This window comes from Seriola dumerili, unplaced genomic scaffold (assembly GCF_002260705.1).
Source record: "Seriola dumerili isolate Sdu_G_001 unplaced genomic scaffold, Sdu_1.0 BDQW01000378.1, whole genome shotgun sequence".
NCBI lineage: Eukaryota > Metazoa > Chordata > Actinopteri > Carangiformes > Carangidae > Seriola > Seriola dumerili.
In genome coordinates, this window is record NW_019174633.1 from 969282 (window position 1) to 994471 (window position 25190).

Below are 25190 nucleotides of genomic sequence, written 5' to 3' on the forward strand. Positions count from 1 at the left end.
CACCTACTCAGCGTCTTACATATCGGCCCCGCCACCTGGTAGATATCAGAAAGTGAGAGGGAGACAGAGAGAGACGGCGGGAGAGAGAGGGGGCCCCAGTCGTCAGATAAAAAAGTAAGGAATGGACAGTGCTGAATGGATTTTCAACACTATATTATGAAGACATATCTCCTCTTTTCCATTCACGCCCCACATGCACTGACACACTGCTCTCTCCACACACTATCCTCCCCATGGCGTTATCTCTCTCACCCTTTATTACTCTCACACAAAGCACTGAGCGCAGAGCCTTGCAGATGTTCTCTCTCCCACAGGCAGCCCAACCACATTCTCACATTTCAGCAGACTAGCCTTATTATCATATTGGGTGTAATTGAATTAAGGATCAGTTTAAACTGGGTATATTTGTGCAATCAAATAAGCGCAATCAAAACTAAAATGGTTTTGACGCTTCATAATTGAGTTTTTACTCTGCAAACATGCTCCTTGATGCTATTAGCCTCTTTACGTGGTGCGTGTTATTTTTATCTAAATGTGCAAAGGACTTTTTCTCTTGTTGTGTTGTCTACCTGCAGAGAGCTGAATCCTGCTTGATGTTTCATCATGAATAGCCTGCCATGGAGATGATGCAAAACAGGGCAGACATTTGCCTATGAAGCCTCTTTGCTGGATAAACTACAATCTCCCTACAAATGAAAATGATCTAAAAAAAAAAAAGAAAAAAGCATTCAGCACACAGAGATGTGTAGATCTGTAGATGGAGTTCTCTTAACTGCTTCAAAATCTGGTCACAAAAACAGCCCCTGTGGACCAAGTACAATTCACAAATGCTGCATCTTGTTTTCAGACACAACTAAAAACCTCATCTTGATGAAATTGCACTTAATCAACATCTAGTTGTTTGCCCTCATCGTGCTGTAGCAGCTGTATTGTTAATTTGCTTGTAGGAAGTGCAGTGTGGTTTCTCAATATTGCTGACTCAGCCTGGATGGGCAATGGCCACTAATGAGGTCGACAGTATGGGTCTTCCTGTTTGTTAATTTGAATCCTTTTCTCTCTTTAATTCACTGGAATTTGAATTTGGATGGGAAAAACAGGGCATTGATTGCAGGGTTCGTTATATCTAAATTCATAGCCGGTGGAGAGTGGGAGACTTACAGCAGAAGTGACCCTTCCCCGGTGAACATCAGTTTAAAACCCCTTCGGTTATACGCCTTGCTTTGCTCTTATGATTCCATTACAGAGGCAGTCTTTACTGTATGGCATTGACTAATGGATAGCCTTTGCTGCTCTGCAAAGTGTAGGCTGCTGGATGATGTGCTTCAGCAGGCTTAGAAATGAGAAAGGTATAAGAACTCACAAAGGAGGCCCTGTGAAATCAGACACGATGAGTCCCAGCTACAGCCCTTCGGACTGGATCTGAGAGCATTTGAATGCTGCCTCCGTAGCACAGATTGGCGCCGCGTGTTTGTGTTATTTGATACCGGTGGAGAACTACTATCCAGCGAGCAGTGTCCTCTGATTTATCTCTGCACCAGCACACCTGCTGAAGGCTGTGAATTCTCAGCCCTTGTGGCTCGGCTGAGTGAAGCTCAGCCCTGTAAGCCCGTGGCTACTCTGTGAGTGCATGAATCTATGAACAATATTTATTCTTGTCTGCTCAGAAATTGTAATCATGGGAAAGTATCTCAGCCATGCTACAGTTGACTTGACCTCCCACGCTCTCTCTAACAGGGGGAAAGAGCCAGTCTGACAGCAGCGAATGCCCCATTATTTCTATTTTATTTGTACAACATTGCCCCCTAAAGTTTTTTTCTGGTCTATCTCCCCAGGCTCCCACTGAGGTCCATGTCAGAGGACAATGCTGCATCACAATATAGTGCAGTAATTTTCCACTACCTGCTCCCGGCAAATTGACCACAGATGCACCTCACCTGTATTACTCTGTCACATTCAATTTGAGAAAAACACTGGGGATCCTTGGCTGTTCACACACACGGCATCTCAAAACCTGAGGGAGCCATGCAGATCCAAGACGGAGAGGTGCCTGAACAATGCTGGAGGGTGTGCAGAATGGAGCGAAGGGTGAGAAACAATGACTTTGTAAGAACACTGTATTGTAAAATCATGTGTCCTCTTGTACTCCCCATAATAACTGGTCTGGTACTTGAATGATGATTAAATTAGCTTGCAATTTAAACAATGTTTCCAGCTGAGAATTAAACAAACCCAGTCCTAATGTATATAGTTATTGTTTGGGTTATGTATTGCACCCATTAGTGAAGGTGGGTAAATGTGAGTAAAATTATTTGTGAGGCTGGTGCGTCCTCTGGTGGCAGGAAGTCGCCATTATATTTTGACGTTTCCGTCTCCGGCAGACATATTGCTTACAGGAGCAGATTCTGGAAAGCTAGAAGAGGAAAAGGACCGAAAATTGATTTATATCATCGCGACTTGACACACTCACAACACGTAGGAAACAATGGGTAAGCCGTTCGACCACTCAGGAGTACAGATATACCTTGGGTTGTTAAAAGATTTAGCTGTGTCGTCGGGGGTAATGATTATGAAATCCTCATCCCTTCACTGTTGTTTAGCTAGTTAGCTAACTCATTAGCTAGGTAGCTCGTTGCTACGTAGTAGCGCAACACGAGTTGCTATTTTTTGCCAGTTCACTCGGTGTATATCAAACTGTCACCGAACAGTATAATCTTAGGACAGTGTTGAATGTGTAATCATTTGTCATACAAGATGTACTACCATTATTTAAACCCGAGAAAACAACCAGTACCATTTATTAACCAACTTAGGAAACTTGGCTAATAGCTACGTTAGCACGGCGATATGCCATCTACTCGTAATTAGATAGGTGGGGAGACACCCTTATAGCTTCGATTTAAAGTTATAGTCAGTGATGTCAACATATTGGTTTGCTTCTCGGCAACCGCAACGATATAAATCGCCAGTCACTCTGGCTCCAGTCCTTTACAACGCAGGTGCTGATAGCGGTAACATTAGCAAAATGTTGTGGTGCAAATCTTACGCTAGTGCTGTTTAGTGGAGATTTCTAACGCAACGAAGCTGTTTATTGGAAAGAAACATTTAACAACTAAGACAGATATTTAATTCTTCACTTCAGATGACACAATTCAACAATTGTATTATTAGGCGATTTGTGTGCGCGCAGCGGCTAGTGCTAACGTTAGCTTAGCTGTGTTAGCCGTGTCATTTAGCCTTATTCTCCAAACCTGTAAAATTACCATATATCGTAAATACAATTATATTAAATTTGTTATTATTTTTGATTATTTTGACAGTAAAATGGAAACCATTGAGCTAGTAAATTATATACTAAAGGAAATCATGAAACACTTTTGACAGCTTGCTAACATTAGTGAGCAATAATACTCGTATGTCTGACAGTACACTCATAAACCAGCGCGTACATGTGACATGAGGGTTGCCCGTGTTTTCCAGACTATTCCCGCACAGGATTATACTCGTTTTTTCCCTTCGACATTAGTTAGTGACGGCAACATTACTGGCGATTAGCATTTCTAAAAAGACAAATTAAATGGGTCGTCAGTATGCAAACTGTGAAAACACCATCCAGCTTAATTTGAATATGTCAAATTTAAGTTCTACATGCAGAAGTCAAGTTGGACCACACGTCTCTAGACATAATGTTTTATTACTGTAACAGGAGTCCTGTTCCTGCCTCCCGCAGGCTCCATAAGGGTTTTAATATTGGATGTCCTTGAGTAGGGGCACTCTTGGTGCTGGACCTGTCACCAGAGCAGGCTGTTGTACTTAACTTATTCAGACTTAAGTAAAGCTTCAGATGGCTCACCAAAATCACATATACACCGTCACATATAACTTCAGATTCATTTGTACAGGCACTGCTTTTGAGATTTCTGTCACCACTCTACAGCAGAAGGTTTTTCTAGTCGACAGCCATTGTAGTAGCCAGCATATAAAACTTCAGTGTGGCTAGATACCAGTAGGCATAAGTGGGTTTTTTTCCCTGATTTGAGTCAACAAACTCTTAAACACCTCCCACCTTCTGCTCTCTTTCCTATAGAGACTCCTTGCTATAGGTAGGGTCTCCTGTGAAATGCCAGTGTAGACATGTGCTCTCAGCAGGGCTATTTCTGTGCCATCCAGCACAAATAACAGTCAGTGCAGTTCACATACAGCAAATCTAATCTAGCTAACACAGTACAGAAACCAGAGCATCCAGCTGCAACCTGTGCTCGTGTGCCGTCCCCGCCCTGTGGCTTTACCATCTGGACACATTACACACATGCATGAGCTTTTTATGAGGCTGGTTGTGCTGATGCCCTCAAGCCATAACATGACCTCAATTTGCGCCACTTGTTCCGATATTTAACCCCCGGGAACCCCCGCTATTACGATTGGGGGCTCTTTGGCACAGAAGGATGGCACCAGTCTGTGCTGGTGGCAGGTTTTTAAATGTTGTTCCCACCTCTTTCTCTCCCCAGTAGCCCCCGGGTGACTCAGGGATCTGCCCAGTGCCCTGTTCTGGTGGCATGACTGCACAAATGCTGAGAATGGGCAGTTTGTCCTGTGTGGGCACCAGTTTATGCTAACTCTGCGATTTAACTCTACTGAATAAATACGTTTGTTCTGCCCGCCAGCTGACTGGTTGATGAATAGCTTAGCTGTGTGTGTGTGTGTGTGCGTGCGTGCGTGCATGTATGTGTGTATTTTTAGGCTGTGTTGTCTAGTTTCTATGAGGTTGTTTATACAAGGCCTTTTTATATATAGACCTGTGTACAGGCAGTTTCATCATCATGACCTATTATTAGAGATGTCAGTGGAAACAAACTCTTTTCTTGGATGCTCACTTACTCTTTCTTAACACATGGTGTTCTCGTTAACTTCAATTTAGATGGTGCAAATTCTGCACAACTTTGTTTCCTCATTGTGTCTTAATCATGATGTTTACCTGTGTCTGTGGCCCATCAGAGCCGTCAGCCAGTCCGGCCAAGGATAACTACAGGATGAACCGCTACAAGAACAAAGCACTGAACCCAGAAGAGATGAGACGCAGGAGAGAGGAGGAGGGCATCCAACTCAGGAAACAGAAACGAGAACAACAGGTATTACACCAGACCTGTTCTTTAACTGTTTGAGATTACATCAGTATGTAGTTTATGTACTTGAAAAGAGACAACTTGACTCTTTGTGGGCTCTGACAATTTTTTTGTAATCGTAGCTTTTCAAGAGGAGGAATGTGGACATTCTCAATGAAGAGGAAGCTATGTTTGAGAGCCCACTAGTGGACTCCTACCTTAGCTCTCCAGTAACAGTGAGTATCTATTGTCCTAATACCACTCTGAGTCTCTCACACCCTAGACAAAGAGAGACCCATGCAGGACCCACCAGAGGTTTATTTTACATTGTATTTCAGTTTGTTATTTATTGTTTTCTAGCCTCTTTAGAATTGCAGAGTCTGTGCTGAGTGGATCAAGTGTTTAGCGCGTGTGTGTGTGTTGTTGTTGTTGTAGGAAGGAGTCATTACCAGAGACATGGTTGAGATGCTTTTCTCAGAGGACCCGGAGCTTCAGCTCGCCACAACACAAAAGTTCAGAAAACTACTTTCCAAAGGTAAAGACTGTGCACTTACAGGGGCTTTATATCACTGTGGTAACAGCCACTAATACACTGGACCAAAACCAAACCAAAATGCTCACATCCAGTTTTATATTTGTTCATTTCAGAGCCCAACCCACCTATTGATGAAGTTATAAACACACCTGGAGTAGTGGAGAGGTTTGTTGAGTTCCTGAAGAAGAGTGTCAACTGCACACTACAGGTCAGTTTGTTAAAACACTCACTCGCACAGTCAGAACATCTTCTGTGTGTGGGATGTGTTCATACCAAACTGAATAGATGTGAAGTGAGAAATTTTGGTAAACTTTGTGTCTCACTCACACTGATAAAACAGGGAGTGTCACCTTCTTTGCAGGGTGTTGCCCTTCTCAAACAAGGGCAGCACCCTTGTACCACCCAATATCAAATGCATTCCATTATGTTATACACAGCATCCTATGTTAGATTTTGCTGAATGGAGGCCACCATACACATTATCTTCTGCCACTCTGCACAAGGCACTCAGGGGTAAACTCTTATCTGTGGTTAAAAAAAAAAAAAAAAAAAGTTTTAAATGCTGCTTATCTTAATGACATTCTGTGCCATTGCAGTTTGAAGCTGCTTGGGCACTGACCAACATAGCATCAGGCACATCCATACAGACAAAGACGGTGATTGAGGCAGGAGCCGTGCCAATCTTCATAGAATTACTTAACTCGGATTTTGAGGATGTCCAAGAACAGGTAACGCACAGTGGGACTGGCATGATATTTTATATTATATTGTGCCTCATGTGTTTTGTCTTGCATTGTTCCATACTCGTATATCCACCATGTTTTTTTTTTGTTTTTTTTTTCTGCAGGCTGTGTGGGCCTTAGGTAATATTGCAGGGGATAGTGCAGTTTGCAGGGATTATGTGCTAAATTGCAACATCCTTCCACCACTATTAATGTGAGTTCTTTCTTTTCTTTTCCTGTTTAGAGACATTACTTATTCAAGCCTCGAGCTTTACAACCTATAATATATGCTTGCTGTTCTTTGTAATTTCAGGCTTCTGACCAAATCCACTAGATTGACCATGACTAGGAATGCAGTCTGGGCCCTGTCTAATCTCTGCAGAGGAAAAAATCCTCCACCTGCTTTTGAAAAGGTAGCACTTCGCCTGATGACATTAACACCAAACACATTGTGACAATTTATCATGACTTAACTACAACTGAAGTTTGATAGTTACCATTGTGAAACCATACAAAAAATGCATCTGCTTCTATATGTTATCAACTCTCAGCTGAGTCATTGTGACAATATTTACACTGGAGAGTGACTGTTGCAGACGGTGCAGGAAAAGTATTGGAACTCCAGAGGATTGCTTTTCTTCCTCCTAAATGAAAAAGTAACTCAAACGCATACACTCTGTTAAAATCGTCTATGTCAACTGGAAATTCAGCCGCCGTAAACCTCAGAGCCAGACGGCACTGCTATTTACCTCTGATATCACACAGCCAGTCAGGTTATTAAAACTGTATTTATCCATTCAGACCAACAGATCTGATTTATCCCAGGTCACAACTGCAGTAAGAATGATCGTTTTTAAATAACTATACAGGCCCATATACTGTATTTTTAAATACCTCTACACTCTCATACCCAGCACTGTGAGTATCTGAAACAGTATTTACAAGGATTTTTTTGTCTGAATTCCAGTCTTCAGTTTACAGAAGTGTTTGAAACTTGTGTTGAATCTTTTCACTTAACATAATGAGTAATAATTGATGCATGTGTGAATGTAATAATCATCTAAATCATAAGTATCATGTTGAAAAACCTGTTGCTCCCTGTTCATATTTTGGTGACCTTGACAAAATTAAATGTTATCGAGCCAATCTGCTTTTCCCCTCAACTGCCAGTCTGCTACGAAGCCTTGACTTGATTTTTCTGTGTGACTTATTCGCGTTGTAGAGTGCATGTTGTTTCTGAAAATAAATAAGCATTATGTTTGTTCTGTCTAGGTGTCACCCTGTCTGCCAGTGCTGTCCAGACTTTTATTTAGCAGTGACCCAGACTTGCTGGCAGATGCCTGCTGGGCCCTTTCCTACCTCTCAGACGGCCCCAATGACAAGATCCAGGCTGTCATTGACTCTGGCGTCTGCAGGCGCCTTGTAGAACTACTCATGTAAGTCCCGCTATGCTCTCTGGTATCTTTGTCACAGTAAATATGGCCTGTAAATTCTTAAAATTCTCTCTCTATTAACCCTCCCTTTGTGCAGGCACACTGACTATAAGGTGGCCTCCCCTGCCTTGAGAGCTGTAGGAAACATTGTCACTGGAGATGATATCCAAACACAGGTGAGGGTATATTAAATTTAAGTTTCCTTCATGCCCGTCTGCCCACAACTTACTAAGACAAAAACTATTAAACATCTGAGAGAGCCAGTTTTATAAACTGCTTGTATGTTTTTTTTTTACCCTCTGTGTTGCTGTGTATAGGTGGTGTTGAACTGCTCAGCCCTGCCCTGTCTGCTGCACCTTCTCAGCAGCGCTAAAGAATCGATTCGCAAAGAGGCTTGCTGGACCATCTCGAACATCACAGCAGGAAACAGAGCCCAGATACAGGTGACACATACCACAAAGCTTAGAAATGAAATGAGTACCACCGGCAGAAAACCCAAATTTACCCATGAGAAGTGAGTAAATTTGCTTGGGTTGGTTGGGATATCCTGATCACACTTCCCGATACTGGGGCCCAATCTGATATTTAGGGGAAAAAAGCAAACAATTTTGTTGTACATGAAACAAAAGCTTCTTTCTGGTCATTTTTTTGTATGCAACACAATTGGTTAATTTATGTATGTGGTTATATGTATGAAAAATAGACAGACTGGATTAAACATCATGGTTCCAGTTCAGTCAGTTTTGTTATTTTGCCATATACCGAACATTTATCTGTAAAGACGTAGATCATGTTCTATTTGATATTGGTGTTTGAGACACAGTACATAAAGGCTGATGGCTCCATCTATCATGGCCCCAACAGGTGCTCCCAAGGTTTGCCTCTGTGAAGCTCGATCACAATAAAGCAATATTTCATGATACACTTCATATCTTTTTCTCACCCACAGACGGTAATTGATGCCAACATCTTCCCAGTGCTGATCGACATTCTACAGAAAGCCGAGTTCAGGACCAGGAAAGAGGCGGCCTGGGCCATCACCAACGCCACCTCCGGAGGAACACCGGAGCAGATCAGGTCAGACTTGCACTAAATAAAATACTATCCCATATTATCCCCTAGTATCCCCTCAGCAAATTACAAGATCGATTTGGACAAGATTGCCTCCAGTTTATTATGTCTTTCCTTGAGTAAATGAATCATGTCAGTACCACATCTGTTGGATCAATGTTTAATGCTAAAGCTTCTGTAACATCTGTTCCTAAATTGGCACAAATCATTCACCCAAAAAATAAAAACACATTTTGGCTGGTTGGAAATAATGAGTAAAAATATGAGGTGATGCTCTAATTGTTAAGAAATTAGCATATTAAATGAAGACTGACTTGAAATGAAGATCCCCATGGAGAAATAAAGTGATTAAAATAAGACAATTTTATGCACAAGGAGTTGCCATGGTGCTGAAAATATAGGTGATAATAATTAGATGAATTAAAGAAAATATTTTTGATACAAGTAATTAAATGTGTAGCATAATCAGGTCATTATGAAGAACACTATATTTTAAATTGAGTTGTGACCTTGAAACATGAGAAATCTTTAGTCACTTAGTCTTCAAACACCTGTGTTGTTTGTGTGTCTGTTCGCATATAGATATCTGGTGAACCTGGGCTGCATTAAGCCACTGTGTGATCTGCTGACGGTGATGGACTCGAAGATCGTTCAGGTCGCTCTCAACGGGCTGGAGAACATCCTGAGGCTCGGGGAGCAGGAGGCCAAGCAGGAGAACAACGGCACTGGAGTCAACCCTTACTGCAGCCTCATCGAGGAAGCCTATGGTACAGTACAGGAAACGCATGCAAACACACGCATACTGGAAATTCATATGATATGGCTCTGATAAACTGTACATACTACAAAGTTATTGGAAATGAAGCCGCTGATGACAGAATTGTGGTGTACACACACTATATTCAGTTTTTTCAGACAGCACTAAGATTATCATATGATACTTTAAACCTGTATTGAAACCAAACACACACATGATAAAAACACAAGTCATTTATTCTCAAGTGGAATCCCATTCAGAAACGGGGTTAAATTCAATTTTTGTGATTTTTGTTAGGTCAACAAAAACCAAAGACATTTTAGTCTAGTTTTCATCTGGGGGATTTTAGTGGTGAATTGTGTTCTTAATACTATGAGGCAACAGCTGTCACCATCTTTATTGTGTACAGTTAGCATAGTTTCAGGTGTCGTTCTTGTCTATTGTGAGGTTAGAACATTGTCTACTTGTTCAGTGTCCATGTGACTCCGCTCTGAACTAATACAATGCACTGAATCTCCTCAGTGAATCTGGTTTTCATTTCCAAACTCTGGATGTTCGTTCTTGGTGACCTAGCATTAGCTTTAGCATTAGCAGTGATTCATTCAGGAGCTGGGTGGGCTACAGTACTGTTCACTGTCCGGGTTTAGCTTGAGAGGAGAAGCTAAGTGATATTTCAGTAGTAAAGATTTAGAGTAAGGTTGTAATGGTTGATTGCTGATGTTACTTCTGTACTTTCTTAAAACAAAAGATAGTGAGAGACTGAAGCTGACTGAAAACAACTTTAACCATATATATCCACGTCCACAGCAGCTGATAATGATATGTAAGCTTACCTTTTTATAAATGCCAGTTACCAGTGCTGTTGTTGTAATCATGAGCTAGAGATTACAGTGCAATGCCACCCATGCATATATTAAGCTGTTCATTTGTCCATTCATCCATCTTTCAAATTATTTGGTATTTATTTATTTTAGTCTAGTATTTTTTGTATTGATGAAGTTAACACTGCCTAGAGTACTGCGTCACCACTGACAAATGTGTAGTAGTGGTATTTTTGTTAAAGCAATGTCATCTTTAGAATTACTTACTTATTGGACATTAACAGGTAGCAGTAACAGGCCCAGATGTAACTTCAATTTTTTTTTTAATCAGTGAATTTGAGCTTCAGCATGAGCACCAAGACAATGCTATATTGAGATGATTAAAAATCTTTTATCCCCTTTTTCATTGGTTGCACAGACCTAAGACAACAGTGATTGGTCTTGAGCTGATTATTTTTTGCTTCTAGAATAAAAGTCACATTTCTTTGGCAGATAACTTTGCAAACATACGTTGATTTAACGATTAACATTATTTGATTTCCCAGGTTTGGACAAGATCGAGTTCCTTCAGAGCCACGACAACCAGGAGATCTACCAGAAGGCCTTTGACCTAATTGAGCACTACTTCGGAGTGGAGGACGAAGACACCAGTCTAGCCCCTCAGGTGGACCAGGCCAACCAGCAGTTCCTTTTCCCCCAGCAGGAGGCCCCCATGGAGGGCTTCCAGCTATAAATCAGCACCCCTCTTCTCTAAAATACACCATTTACCCCCACCATATCTCTCTATCTCATGGAGGGCCCATAGATACCTGAGTAGTACCTCCAAGCCCCCACCCCACCCTCTACCCCCCACCACTACTATCACCACAAACACACACACAACTTTGCCCCTTGGAGGAAAACAAAAACTGTCCTGCTCTCCAGCCTAAAAGAAATGCCCCCTTCGCTTCATACTCCTCAAGCAGTGGGCCGACTTCTCACAGGGTAGACTCATGTGTTTCCTGATCAGTAAGGAAGCACAGCACAAACTCCATTATTACACTTAGAAGAGGAAGTGATCACCTCACAGCCCAAAGTGTGAGTCTGCCCTGGCTTAAAATGCACACACATCCATCTTCCTGCCATGTGACAGTTCTTAGATTCTCTCATTGGCAGTAACGGTGGCTTGTTGGTTGATATCTTTATATACACTTCCCCCCCCCCAATGGGACATTCCTATTTTCAGGACTACCCATGCATCCTCATGCAAAGTCTACAGACTGCAGGGGTGCATGAGGTGAAATATGCCCAGCTATTGATGTCAGTTTGACTTAGTGCAATTCAAAAAAAGAAAAGAAAAAAAAAGAAAATACGTGTAACATTATCCCTTTGTAGTTATATGATAAGTTCTTTTTCCCCCAGTCTTATTTATCTTCTTATTAGTGCTGGGGACTTTTTTTCTTTTTACTTTTTTTTTTGTTCTTTTCTTTCTTTAATGGAAAGCAAGTGGTTTGCTACCAAGAAACTGTCTGATCATTAGGCTTAGGGCTGGTCTCTGCATATCTGCTCATGGGGAAAAAGATTCCTATCTTTTATGGGGGAGTTCAGAGACACAAATGTCCAACAAAAGTCAAGGGCTGTCCACTGCCCTGAGTCTGATGCCCAAACTAAGAAGTGTGTTCCTTTTTCTTTTTTTTTTTTTAGGTTTTAGTTTTTGTCCCCACCCCCCCCATCTATCAATATGTTTTTTTTAAGTGGGACAAATTTCAAGGGGGGGGGGGGTTCCAGGTGGGAAGATGTGAAAAACTTAAGAAAACAGAATTATCTAACCATAGGAAGGGCTCTGGATGGGATACTGGAAATGGGATTGGGTTTTTTTTTAGATGATGTGTTAAAAGATCTAAAAAGAAAAAAAAGAAAAAAAAATCCAGGTTTCGAGGGTGGTATAGTTAGAGATCCAATGTTCGTCGTGTGCTGTGTTATTAATAACAATACATTTGAATTATGAAGTGATTTAACTATTAAACAAGGCATAGCTGGGGTGTTGGGGGGGGGGGGCCAACAGCAGCAAACCAAACTTATTTTTATATTTAAATAAATTGAAGGGATTGCAGATGTTTGAATCAGAGTGACAGACGCGTCATGGAGACGGCATAATACGATATGATTTTAGTTTCGACTTTCTGATTCCACTGAAGCCCAGTGGAAATGGGTTGCTGCTCGTTCGCTAGGCCCCGTGCTCCCCCCCCCTACCCAGTGGTATGTGGTAGGGTTTTTGCATGGTGTTATATTACCCTGCCTACAGTCACTGAGTATCCCTGGCCAAACACAGACGGTTGGCGCAGAGAGATGGAGAACAGTGTGAACAAACACTGTGAGACATTGCTGTATGCTGCTCGTCGTTCCTTGTTGGCAGCATTTGGAGTTAAAAAGCAGGAACTAGGCCATAACTAATTGGTTTGGTGGTGTTAACAGTGATAGTGTAGTGACGGTGGTGGTGTTTTGTATAGCGGTAGAGTTGATATATAACCCTATGGCATTCTATATCACTATATTTATGAGGAATGGGAATGACAACTGATAATGATTTTGCATGGGTCCATTGTGATATGTACAGGTATTGATGTAAATAGCCTATCCTCTGCCTGGCTAGGAAAGTCTGTGCCGCTTCTTCGTCCCCTCATGGGTGTAACAACAACCAGAGTTTGGCTAGGGATATATCCGAGAAAAGTGACAAGCCTAACTGCAACAAAAAATTCAAGTATAAATATATATTTGAATTTTGATGTATTAGCATTATATATATATATATATTTGCGCACACTTCATGTACACTTGCATACAACACCAGCAGACACTGTACACACACCTCACACAGATGAGTGGCTAGTAGCAAGTAAAATAGTTTCCATAGTCATTTTATTTTGAAGTTTAACTTTAAAAATGTGAAAAAAGCCATTTTGGCTTTGTTTGTTTTTCTTTTTTTTCTGTTTCAGAGCACTTAGTATATTTTCCTTATTTTTAAAAACATTGGCTCCTTTTTTTAATTTAGGTTGGTGTCAGTTTTAATTGAGACAATGAAAAGAAGGGTTTCTTGAATTCGTTGCACACGTAGATCTTATGGAAACTTTTTTGCTGTTTCTAGCCACATGACTTATGATGGATTGAATTAGTCCTGTAAACCCTGACCTCAGATCAGCGCTGCCTCTGACAGAAGCTGATCTTGGTTCAGAGTTCAGGCTTTGTGGATGGAGCAGTGGTCGTGTGATGTTTGACTGACAGGCACTGTGTGAGGAAGAGGTTGATTGACTCTATGACTATGTAACCCATCAGAGTCTGGGAGCCCCTGTTCTGTGGATCACAGCAGCAGCCCTAACATTTAATTATGGAGCTGTGTGCAAAATTATGGTTCTGTTAACCAAAATAGAAATGCTGTAGTCTGTTGAATATTGCGTAAAATCGAGAACATAACTTTTATCTTTTTGGATGCAAAGGCTTATCTTCTCCATTTGGTTTGTTCCAGTATTGCATTTTTGCATTTGCCTTCAATTTCCTATGTCAATGCAAAATATCTTAGTGTAAGATGCCACTATTACACACAACGGTTCAAGCATTCATTGACAGACGACTATATGTTAGAGAGGCTGTCTGTTTTGGCTTCATGAGTTCAAATGTTGTCCACAGAACATGTGTGCTCCCAGTAGACATAAGAGGTCAAATCATGTATAATTGAGCATCAAGAACTTATCTCTAAATGACAGATGTGTAGAGCAGCATTTATAACTGAAGTCTTCGATTTCACGGCCGATTCTGTGCTTGGCCTACAAATAATGCCAGAATTGCAATGTTTAAAAAAAAAAAAAAAATCAGTGCATCAACCAGGAAAAATATTATATATATTATATTTCTGAAAAATGAAAATGCACTCCTATTCACAAAAGTGCCAACCCGACCAACAAAGACTGGAGGTTCTTATGTATCTGTCTTTGACTTATCGATTTTGTTTTTCCTTTATATCTTTTATTTACTTGAATGTGCACACATTTTGTGCAAAACATTGCTGCTCTATTTTCCTTATCTTTAAAGTTACATTATTAGCCATTATTTCTTTGGAAAAGTGGCATTCTTTACTGTGGGCACCTAAATAAGGAATTAAGGAAATGTAATTGTCTGGGGCGGGAAAGGACTCGATTTACTGCATAAAACTGGTCTCTCCAGCGACTTGTTGTCCGTTGGTGTGATGGTCCCCACTCTTACAGTCTTCTAATGGTTTTCACTGTGCATAGCTAAGCTGCAAATGTTTTTGGAATTAATTAATGAATTGATTTCATGTGGTGGATACAGTGGAGTATAATATTTAGCATTTCCTTGAGGTCACGGCCTGCAGCCAGTCCCTCTTTGTTCAAAAAGAAACTCTGCGCCGACAAAAAATATTGTAGTACTTAAATGTGGCACATGATGCAAATTGTGGAAACTGAAGCGACTATCATAGCGGACAATTGCAGGTACTAACCTTTTATTGTCATACTTAGTTTACCAAAGTTTTGTCATCCTGAAGGCTGGTTTAAATTATTTTCTTGATGTTTTGTTTTCAATAGTTGATGTAATTGGCTTGTGTTGACCCAGTCAGTATGACTGAGAGATTGCTTCAGGCCATTTAAAACTTGCTTCTTTTCATTAGAAGCTGCATGAGCTCAGTCCCTCTTATCTCAGTTTTCTTTTCTCTTGAGTTTATGTACTGTTTAGGGAGGTAGATTTGCAAAATAATCCAGAAGACTGCAATAAATACTGTCCAAAAATCAGGCACCCTGGAAGCAAAGATCCACCTACAAACTGCTCTCAAAGGTGACACTCCTTCCACTGGGTGGAGCTAAAAGAGGCAACTACTTGACACTTTTCTAAGATAAAAAATCTGGGATTCAGAAATTGTGCAGTGATTTACATTAAAAAGTATTATAAGTTAAACTATATGTATGTTCTGATACATTCACAGGGATTCAGATGCAATTCTAATCACTTCTGAGAAGTGGAGAAAAAGTCTCATTAGAACATGTCACAGGAAAAAAAATAAAATAGGAGGTGAGGATAAAAGCCTTTTCTGCTTTTCTTGATCTTTTTCTTGATCAGGATATTCTGGGCTATATTTTTGGATAATTGTGTTTAGAGTAAAAGTTTGTCTTAGTCAGGCTGCATGATCAGGAACCTTGTTGTCTGGGGGATTGAAGAGACATCACTAAATATATCAAATCTGACTTGTCTTCCGTCCTAGAAGCTGTTAATGTCTATATCAAAATCTAAAGCCATGCTTGGCTTGGTCAAGTAATGTTGTCTACGCTACAAATGTTTACAATGCTACATGTTTGTAAAGTACTTTTCATATGCCATCACTGACCAGTCCTGACATATTCTCGACTCTGGTCCTCTCATTTCTTTTACATGTATTTATTTTCTCTTTTCCTGTTGATGATTTTTCATTTGCTCAAAATTACCCATCTTAAACTGTGACTTGACTTGACTTAACCGACGGTATGAATGAGTGACGAGAAACTAATACACTTCAGCTGAACATGACACACAAACATGAACATGAAAAAAAGAAATACATACAGGAAACGGCAACAATATTAAAAATGTAAAGAAAATATATTGAATTTAAGATTGTTCAGTGGAAATACTGTACAAAACAAATAAAGTTATGTTGCAACTCTTTAATGCTCATTTTTCTTATATTTCTGATTTTTGTGTGTGTATATACTGCATTTAGCCTACAAGCCAATCAGTGTCTTTACCTCAGGGAGAAATCATCCTCACTCAGTGGAGATGGATATATATAAATGTTAATTTGACTTTAAAAAAAGTAAATGTGAAATAAATAAACCTAATGTGAAATGATTTGCCCCATATACTGTATACTATGATGAAATGAGAAATGCCTGCTGTTGCATTTTATAGGACTTATTGATAAATTTAAGGCTCAAACATTTAATCAGGCCATTACTGAATATTTTGTTAATTCAAATTTGCTTTAACTTAATTGGAGTACAATTTCTATTTTACATATCACTGTCCATGAATTTATGAGAGCAAACTGCAAAGGCATGTGTTTTCCAGATGTTTCAACCTCATGTAATACATTTCAGCAGCAAGTGGTTAAAATAGATTTTTGTTGTTTTCTAAAAAGAGACTGAACAGCTTGAGAAGGGGCTATCAATACAAAATAGCTTGGAAAAGATCTAATATCTAGTTTTGAAGGTATTTGTTTAATTATTTAATCCAAAAGAGTGTTTTTGTTCTAGGTTATGCTGTAATTTCTTAAATTAAAATTGTATTTTCATTTTATTCCATTGAAACACATGTATTAATCTATTAGTCCTGCAGATGGCAGCATAGCATCAAGCTGGGATGTAAACTGCAGTTAAAAAGTATGACGAAGAAGAGGTATCCAAAGTTATGACCGGAAGTCATTTTTTTCAGTCTCACGCCGTTGAGGAAACCTGCAGTTCACAGGCACATTAGCTATTTCCTCCTGGAGTCTGAAGGTAAACAATTCGCTAATACCTTGGAATGCAAGATATACTTCAGAGACAAGTACATGTGTAGTCTACCTATGTTTGTAGATTTTAATGTCCAGTATACATGAGCTACCAATGGCTAACGGCTAGGCGTGTAAGCTATTTTAGCTGCATCTGGCGGCGAGTTAGCGTTAGCGTGTGCTAGCTAACATAATGTGAGTGCTCGATAGCAAGTGGGAAAACGAAAGCTAGTGAGGACAGGACAAGACTGGATATGAAATCTAGCTGAAATTTTCTATGAAATTTGTTAGTCCTCATGCCAAGCTTGAGCTTAAAATATTTAGGTATGTACATGTCGTACATTTGTAACGAGTAGGTTCACTAACTAACTAACCCAGCTCAGAGAGGGCTGTTAAAGAATTGATGTTAGCTTCAATTATGGCAGTTGAAAGTTTCTCTGCAAATTATCCAATACACATAGATATTAGAAGAATCATAATTAAACTTCCAGGCATCAGTTCAGCGTTCACCAAACACGAAACAGTGGTTATCTTTAACATTTCAGTATGTTTGTGGCTCCTAATACCAACGTTAAACATCCCTGTACCGCGGAGGACGACAGTTAGCATAATTAGGTTCACATTTCTTTAAATTTATTGTCAACTTGGTGCTTCATTTGTTTGTTTTTTTACGTGAGACTGTAACCTCAGAGCTGAGCCGGTATTGGACCCAGGAAAGAAAAGCATGTTTATGGTGATTCATTTTTCACTGCGTCATTGGGAGGGATTTCCAAAAGCACCGAAACAGTCGGTTTAAATATCAACAAGTCACACTACATGTTGTTTAAAAATTGAAACTAGATATCCTTGCCCTTTTTACTTGCCATGCAGATGAAAAAGCAAGACACTGATGAGTCTGCCACCCAAGGCAGTGAGGACTCTCCACTTACAGCAGAAGGGACTGAGTCGCCTCCAGCTGCAAAAGACAGCTCTGACAGCAACAGCCCCAAAGAGTCTGAACCACAGACCCCACAGACAGACACACCTCCGCAAGGGGAAGAGGCTGTAAGTGAAGGTAAACTTGTGATTATTTTCAATGTAAATTGTATGTTGTTGACATGACTGTCTCACTGTCTTTTTTTACATGAGAATTTACAACATGGTCAGTAGGATTGGATTTTGCTGTCTGTCACTGTGGTTGTCAAATCCTGAAAGGATAGGTTAATTTGTAATTTTATAAAGGATATTTTGTAATATGACTCCTTCTGATAATCTACATCAGGGTCCCTGTGTCTTGCACAATTACATGTTGAATAAAACTGCACACCAAATCCCATTTTTAATTTTAATATGGCGCTTATTACCAGCCATATGTACCCAGTTGTAGATGCTTATACAAACTTTAAAGGTTCTAACAGTAATTACAACATGTCTTATTGACCACCGGGTGTATCAAATAGGTTCCTATCTTTCTCTAGAAAGGTAGATAAACATTTGCCTTCTTTTTGAATCATGGTTTTTCCTTCCATTGTGTCTAGTTGCAACAGCAGCACTGTCTAAGTGTGACATGGCTGAGGAGCTGAGTCGTCAGTTAGAGGACATCCTCAGCACCTACTGCCGGGAAAGCATCTCAGACGATGCCAGCGCCCTGCCCAATGGCCAGTCACACAGCCTGGAGCTCAATGGTCTGACCAATGAGAAGGAAGACAGCAAGTCAGAGAAGGGCAAAGTCAATGGAGGTGACATTGGGGTGGAGAAGGAGCAGAAGAAGACTCAGGAGAAGAAGAAAGTGAAGGGTCTGGGTAAGGAGCAGCTCACAGTTTCCATAAAGAGCTCTGGAGAGAGACTTAATATCTTTTGTGCTGCCCCCAAGAGAGGAACTGCTTTTTGTAGAGACACTCTGTATATTTTAATGGATTTGTGATACTATTAGACTATCACAGATACAAAAACTATCATCTTAAAAGTATGGTATCCTATAAACAGGGTAGTTTGCCAAAGGAACTTAACACTATTCTGTCATCTAGCTGGTTCCCTGATTCAGTCATATCTGTTTTTCTTCTCTGTGTAGGTAAGGAGATCACCCTCCTCATGCAGACTTTGAACACACTGAGCACACCAGAGGAAAAGCTTGCAGGCCTCTGTAAGAAGTATGCTGAACTGGTGAGTGGTTCCTGAAAATGTGATTAATTCTTAAATCTTGTTGGTGGCACTACACTTCACCTTAATCTTTTTTAAATGGACTTAAAACATTGTTAGTGTGCAAATGCATAATTTTCTTCAGTGTGTAAAAGTTAGATCCAGTCCATACAAATTTAATTAAGAATGACTCAAGAGGAATCTGTTTTTATTTTTTTTATCGAAATTAGTATTTTAGACACTTATTTTACGTATAATAATTACTTGAAGACATTACTTTGGTTTTCTACTTTCAACAACTCATCTGCTAGTCAGTAAACCACCAGATGTCACAGATGAAATATGGGTTTAGTCAGTCAGATCAGAGAATGTGGAGTTGAACAGCTCCATATTCCAAAACAACTATGTAGACAACCCTCAAATCAAATTAAGGAGAAAAAAGTAGCAATAACAAAGTGCCTGGTTCAGCTGCCTGATAGAAATGACCACGTGCTGTTTATTTAAAAAGGAACATTCTTTATTTGTAAACATTCCAAACTTTATCCTAAAATAAAGGACTTAATTAAACTGTATGTATATACATTTGTGTTTGTGCTGACTTAAAATAGAAAAATAGGAAAAAAAATGCTCTTCTTATCATGTGAGTCAGGACACACAGTAGTGTGTGGGTGCAAACAGGGAGTGTACTTGAAGGTGATGCAGTGATCTTTGTCAGACACAGAGTGGTGCAATGAAGAGCCTTGTCCTATGACCTCAATATGTGTCAGGGTGTTGTGTCGCATTTTGCAGTTTTAATGATGACCACTTATGTTCTACAGTGTCTGTAGGAAGTTTTTATATTGATTTTGCTTGTGCATATAGGTTTGCAAGACAGATCATCTGTTTGAATGTGTGTGACTTTCAATGAGAAACAAAGCAGCAAAAAAAATGAATTGATGAGCTTAAAAAACAGCTCAATACATTTTAACTTTAAAACATGCATTTAATCAACAAACAGCATAATATTAAAGGAAACTATGGTTGGAAGATATTTCAGTATTCAACAAAAGCCAATATATGTCTAATCTTGCATTTGTTCGTGACAGCTTGAAGAGCACCGCAACACCCAGAAGCAGATGAGAGTGCTGCAGAAGAAGCAGAGCCAGCTGGTGCAGGAGAAAGACAACCTGAGGAACGAGCACAGCAAGGCCATCCTGGCTCGCAGCAAGCTGGAGAGCCTCTGCAGGGAGCTGCAGAGACACAACCGCACACTCAAGGTACACAACAGACACCAGTCATAGTGAATATAGACTTTTAACTGTTGCAGTGATTTGATAAAATACTTCCTGCAACAATAGTGTCTCTATACTCGAGTTTCTGTGTATTGATCAGTTTATTTGAAAGTGGTCTTGGGTCGGTCTCTAATTTAAGTAAGGATTAGCTATAACATACAATGTTTTTGAAGTAATTGACTTGTCAGACAAATGTTTTACAAACTGTAGTTGTTGGACATCTATTACAAGAGTGAAATGCCTGCTGCATCTTTCTTATCAGAATTTCTGTCCTCAGATTATGATTTTGAGGTAAGGCAGCTTTCTGAGGGGGAAGCAGGTAACACAGCATGAATGTTCCTTTCACACAAATTATATTTGTCATGTTCCACTTCTTCCCCTCTGCAGGAAGAAGGGATGCAAAGAACGCGTCTAGAGGAGGAGAAAAGGAAGGAGGTGACCTCTCATTTCCAGGTGACGCTGAATGACATCCAGACTCAGATGGAGCAGCACAATGAAAGAAATGCCAGCCTCCGGCAGGAGAACACCGAGCTGGCTGAGAAACTGAAGAAACTTTATGAGCAGTACAAATTACGGGAAGAGGTGAGTGGCCAGTTTCCCTTTTTCTCCACATCTGCGTGTTTAGGTGCAGTATGTGAGTTCTCTTTCATTTCAAGCTGCCAGTTTAATGTCTTATAAACACAATCATGTCAATTCACCCCATTGATACAGTTAGTTTAGCAGGCATTTTTATCCCTCTGCCCTTGTGTAACCCTCTCCAGCACATAGACAAAGTGGTGAAGCACAAAGACCTGCAGCAACAGCTGGTGGACGCCAAGCTGCACCAGGCTCAGGAGCTGCTGAAGGAGTCGGAGGACCGCCACGACAGAGAGAAAGACTTTGTAATGATCCACTTTATCAACACACTCAAATACATAAATAGAATATAATCATGAGGACAGTTTTTTTTTTCCTGTTGTTATACACAAATGTAACCATTATGTGTCTGGTACCCCCCCCAGCTGCTGAAAGAAGCTGTGGAATCTCAAAGGATGTGTGAGCTGATGAAGCAGCAGGAAGTTCACCTCAAACAGCAGGTTTTCCACAAGTCTTTATTCTTACTTTTTATAGTTAAACTGTGCTTGACTTCACATTGACAACATTTGTTTTGGTGCAACAAGTGTCTTTATATGATCAAACCATGTGTTGTATTGTTTTCCAGCTGTCACTGTACACAGAGAAGTTTGAAGAGTTCCAGACAACTTTGTCCAAGAGCAACGAAGTCTTCACCACTTTCAAACAGGAGATGGAGAAGGTGAGGTGTCAGTGCAATTGTGAGGGTGTCGGAGAGAGAGAGAGAGAGAGAGAGAGAGAGAGAGAGGAGTTGTTGACAGGAAGATGTGACAGTCTTGTTTTCTTTGATTCACAGATGACTAAAAAGATCAAAAAGCTGGAGAAGGAGACGGCCATGTATCGATCCAGATGGGAGAGCAGCAACAAGGCTCTTCTGGAGATGGCAGAGGAGGTAAAGCAGCTTTTGGATTTATTATTGTTGTGCGTAGCGTTCACAAAAATGCTAGATGCTGAATAACTCTGGCCAGATAAATACTGTATATATTGGGCACCAACATCAGGGAATCTCATAGATTTTCTCTGATCACTGAAAACCAAAAAATCTAAAACCAATCCAGAACAAATAACCAAATAAAGTCTGTAAGCTTTTCCATTTGTTGTTAAAACACTTTGATATTTCCACTGTATTCATCTTCCGTAAAAGCACATTATGTGGTGATTTTAACACAATCGTATGAGCTACACTTTTGTGTTTGTTCAGTTTTTGATGAATGTGTGCTCCACACTCAAATGAAATAACTTCAGTCAGTGCTAATTATTTTTATGTTATTGGCCTAATAAATACAATGAGAATGTGACAGGGAATATTATACTAAGTTTGTAGTTTTTCAAGTTGTGTCAGTTCAAGTAACTATTACGCAAAAAGCATAAAGACACATATTTTGATGTGTGTGTATGTGTGTACAGAAAGCTGTGCGGGACCGGGAGTTTGAGGCTCTTCAGGGTAAAGTCCAGCGGCTGGAGAAACTGCGGCGGGCGCTCAAAGTTGAGCGGAACGAGCTCAACAAGAAGGTCCAGAACCTCAGTGGTCAGCAAGGTGGCACCGCAGGAGCCCCCACCTCCGACCCAGGGACTGACTCCCCCTCTCCACCACCTACAGACTCTCTGCTGGAGCCCAGCGCCTGTCCCGTTCCGGACACCACCCCCTGCTCCCACTCCTGCCACTGTGACCCAGAACTGGACACAGAGCCCCTAGTAAAAGAGGCAAACGCTCAGCCTGTCAGCGTGCAGGAATGAAGCTACGCTGCTCACAGATCTCCACTCCCCCCCCTTCAGCATCAAGCCACCAAAAGATAAGCCACCAGCCTGCAAGCCGCTACTCCTCTGCTGGAAGAAGCTGACGTTAAACACTGGTCCAGGAGCAGATCAGAAAGTCACACCTTCATATATTTTAGGCAGAATATCTGATCAACTTTTGATGGAGGGATTAACTTGTTTCCTCCCACTATCCTGTGCAGGCTTCATAAGGTGATGAAAAGATTGTGCCTCATCTGTCAGCACATTTACATGCACATTATGAATCAGTAACTGTGAATGATTTGATTAAGATAATAGTATGATTAAAGCATTTACATGCTTTGCAATAAGCCAATTTCCCACTATAATCAGATTTTCATGATTCATTTATTATTCCTCGAGCATGCCTGGCAGCCTACAGGAAAAATAGAGAAAGACCAACGAATTTTGCGTTTCTTTTTCAAATTGGTGAATCATTTTATTTATTAGTTACAAAATAAAAGCTCCAAATAAAGTCTCAGATATCCATTCCCAGAAATCATACTAAAGGTGTATACATATCAGAGTAAATTAGAAGATCTATAAGTTATCCAGCTCTGTTATACTTTCCCTAACACAACACTGTTTACATGATAGATTATTAGTGTGTATGTAAATGTACTGACTGATTCTGTGTTGTGCTGTTTGACTACACATTCCCTTTCTAACTTGCATCAACCATAGAATTGCTTGACAAGATAAATAACATTGCTGCTTGGGATGACACAAGCCTAACAGGTGTATGGCAAAAGGAGTCATCAGAGGTTGAATGATTTGTGTGTTTGTGTGTGTGCATCCACTCAGTCTGTCTCATTTGCATCGTGAGCAACAATTTGTTTGGGAAGGGGTTTAATTCATAGCTTGCAGTACTCTAAAGGCCACTTTTAGAAACGTCATGTTTTTCTTTCAGGTGAGGTCTTGACGGAGAGGTCAAACAAAATATGTCTTTACAGCGTCTGTGTTTTCAGTTTTTGCTCATAGACCACTTTAGGGAAAAGTTGTTTTCCTGTTTGTGTCACACTTCTCCATGTGCAGTGTTTGATTTTTTTTTGGGTCTGTATTTATTGTTTTAAACATAATCTCTGATATTGAAATGTATCTATTTTACAGAGCACCATTGTAAAACTAAATCAGTTTAGTTTTTATTGATTTAGACTGTTTATAAAGGTGGTACTTATATGACAAACTTTTCATTCCTAACCTGTCTGGGTTCAGTTGCCCTTTTCTTGTTTTACATGTTTTTCAGTCTGCCTATAACCATGTAATGACGACCACTTTATTCCCATCTTTATGTTTCGGTGTGGATGCTGTGTGTGTGGGTTGGGTGGGGTGGGGTGGGGTTACGTGGCGAAGATTGTGTCCTTCCAGCCCTGGTAATTGCAGTAGTTTGTAATCAGGTTTTATCAAGAGAATGTTCAAGGACCTCTATGCAATGTTTGCCTCTTGGTTTTATTCTGTGGCAGTCTGAACTGACAAGCACTTAGCTGAGAATGTATATTCATTATATCCACTGTCCTGCATGGATGTACTGTATAAACAGACAACATATCTCACAGCAGAACTTTTTTGCTTAAGTTTGAACCCTGTTTGTTGAGCTACTTTCAGTTGTTTGACATCGAGTGAAATATTGTGCATCTCCCAGATGCTTTAAAAGGTGACTGTGCCAAGTGGGAATAAGGAGGAAAAATTAGAGAAAATGTTATTGGAATTCTGAATTGTAGTTTTACTCCAAAATGTGTCCATTTCTCTTCAGACATTCTTATGTATTAGTCAATATGTAGCATCAATAACAAGGACAACTGATCAAATCAGTCATTTTCAACTTGAATATCAATGGCAAACCTAATTTCTTCCATTGTCCCACAGGACATTCATTATATCTCCAGTCCCGTGTCAAATATCGAAGTTCATTGACCATGAGAAGGAACCAAAGATGTTTCCTTTTTTGTCTTTTGCAGTACTTTTATCTGGCTGTGTATATTTTGTTTCTTGTTAAATAAAAGATGTAACAGTGTATATTTGATTTGTTGGCTCATTTAAAAAAGAATACATGTATCAATGTCTGCAATTGCATGAGCAGCCACTGTTTCTTCAAATTGAGCTTATGATATGTGTCAGGGATTCCTCAGATCTGCTCACATTACACCAGAGTCTGCCTTGAAAGTTGAATTTTAGCAACATCTTGCACTGAGCTGTATAATTACACTCCTTCAATCCATGTTCTTGTTGCTTTCAAAAGTAAAGTTCTCAATGCCGTATTCCTCTACATGGCAAGGTGTTGATGCAGCACCAGACTAGACTAAAAACAGTGAAACCTTGCACCTTGTTTTAGTTACAACACTTCTCAAGCAAAACACACCTTTGGACACCCCATTCTATTATATTATTTATCAAAAATATATGTTGTTCATATTATAAAATTCATATGTTCATATTATATGATCATTTAATTTTTATTTGTTAT

At 40.0% G+C, this 25190-nt stretch overlaps 2 protein-coding genes across 2 annotated transcripts; both read left to right on the top strand.

The window, feature by feature from the left end:
- Window positions 1-2392: 2392 nt before the first annotated feature.
- kpna6 (karyopherin subunit alpha 6) lies at window positions 2393-13396 on the top strand. Its single transcript, XM_022760918.1, has 14 exons — window positions 2393-2486; window positions 4993-5126; window positions 5243-5335; window positions 5535-5634; window positions 5748-5842; window positions 6231-6362; window positions 6482-6570; window positions 6670-6769; window positions 7629-7792; window positions 7887-7965; window positions 8107-8232; window positions 8739-8866; window positions 9443-9627; window positions 10984-13396. Exons 1-14 carry the CDS (start codon window positions 2483-2485, stop codon window positions 11169-11171), a joined length of 1617 nt encoding a protein of 538 aa, XP_022616639.1. The 5' UTR covers window positions 2393-2482; the 3' UTR covers window positions 11172-13396.
- Window positions 13397-16910: 3514 nt separating this feature from the next.
- On the top strand, window positions 16911-24742 carry LOC111233197 (alpha-taxilin-like). The gene is made up of 11 exons (XM_022760956.1): window positions 16911-16956; window positions 17820-18003; window positions 18467-18730; window positions 19000-19091; window positions 20153-20323; window positions 20726-20920; window positions 21100-21219; window positions 21340-21414; window positions 21540-21632; window positions 21747-21842; window positions 22358-24742. Exons 2-11 carry the CDS (start codon window positions 17820-17822, stop codon window positions 22685-22687), a joined length of 1620 nt encoding a protein of 539 aa, XP_022616677.1. The 5' UTR covers window positions 16911-16956; the 3' UTR covers window positions 22688-24742.
- The last annotated feature ends 448 nt before the right edge of the window (window positions 24743-25190 follow it).

Bases quoted from the DNA above. Each gene is read 5' to 3' on its own strand.
- kpna6 (XM_022760918.1), top strand. The intron at 5,843-6,230 runs GTCAGTTTGTTA...GTGCCATTGCAG, and splicing joins GTGTCAACTGCACACTACAG to TTTGAAGCTGCTTGGGCACT. The intron at 7,793-7,886 runs GTAAGTCCCGCT...CCCTTTGTGCAG, and splicing joins CGCCTTGTAGAACTACTCAT to GCACACTGACTATAAGGTGG.
- LOC111233197 (XM_022760956.1), top strand. From the start codon at position 17,820: ATGAAAAAGCAAGACACTGATGAGTCTGCCACCCAAGGCAGTGAGGAC. The intron at 18,004-18,466 runs GTAAACTTGTGA...CATTGTGTCTAG, and splicing joins GGAAGAGGCTGTAAGTGAAG to TTGCAACAGCAGCACTGTCT. The intron at 21,415-21,539 runs GTTTTCCACAAG...ATTGTTTTCCAG, and splicing joins AAGTTCACCTCAAACAGCAG to CTGTCACTGTACACAGAGAA.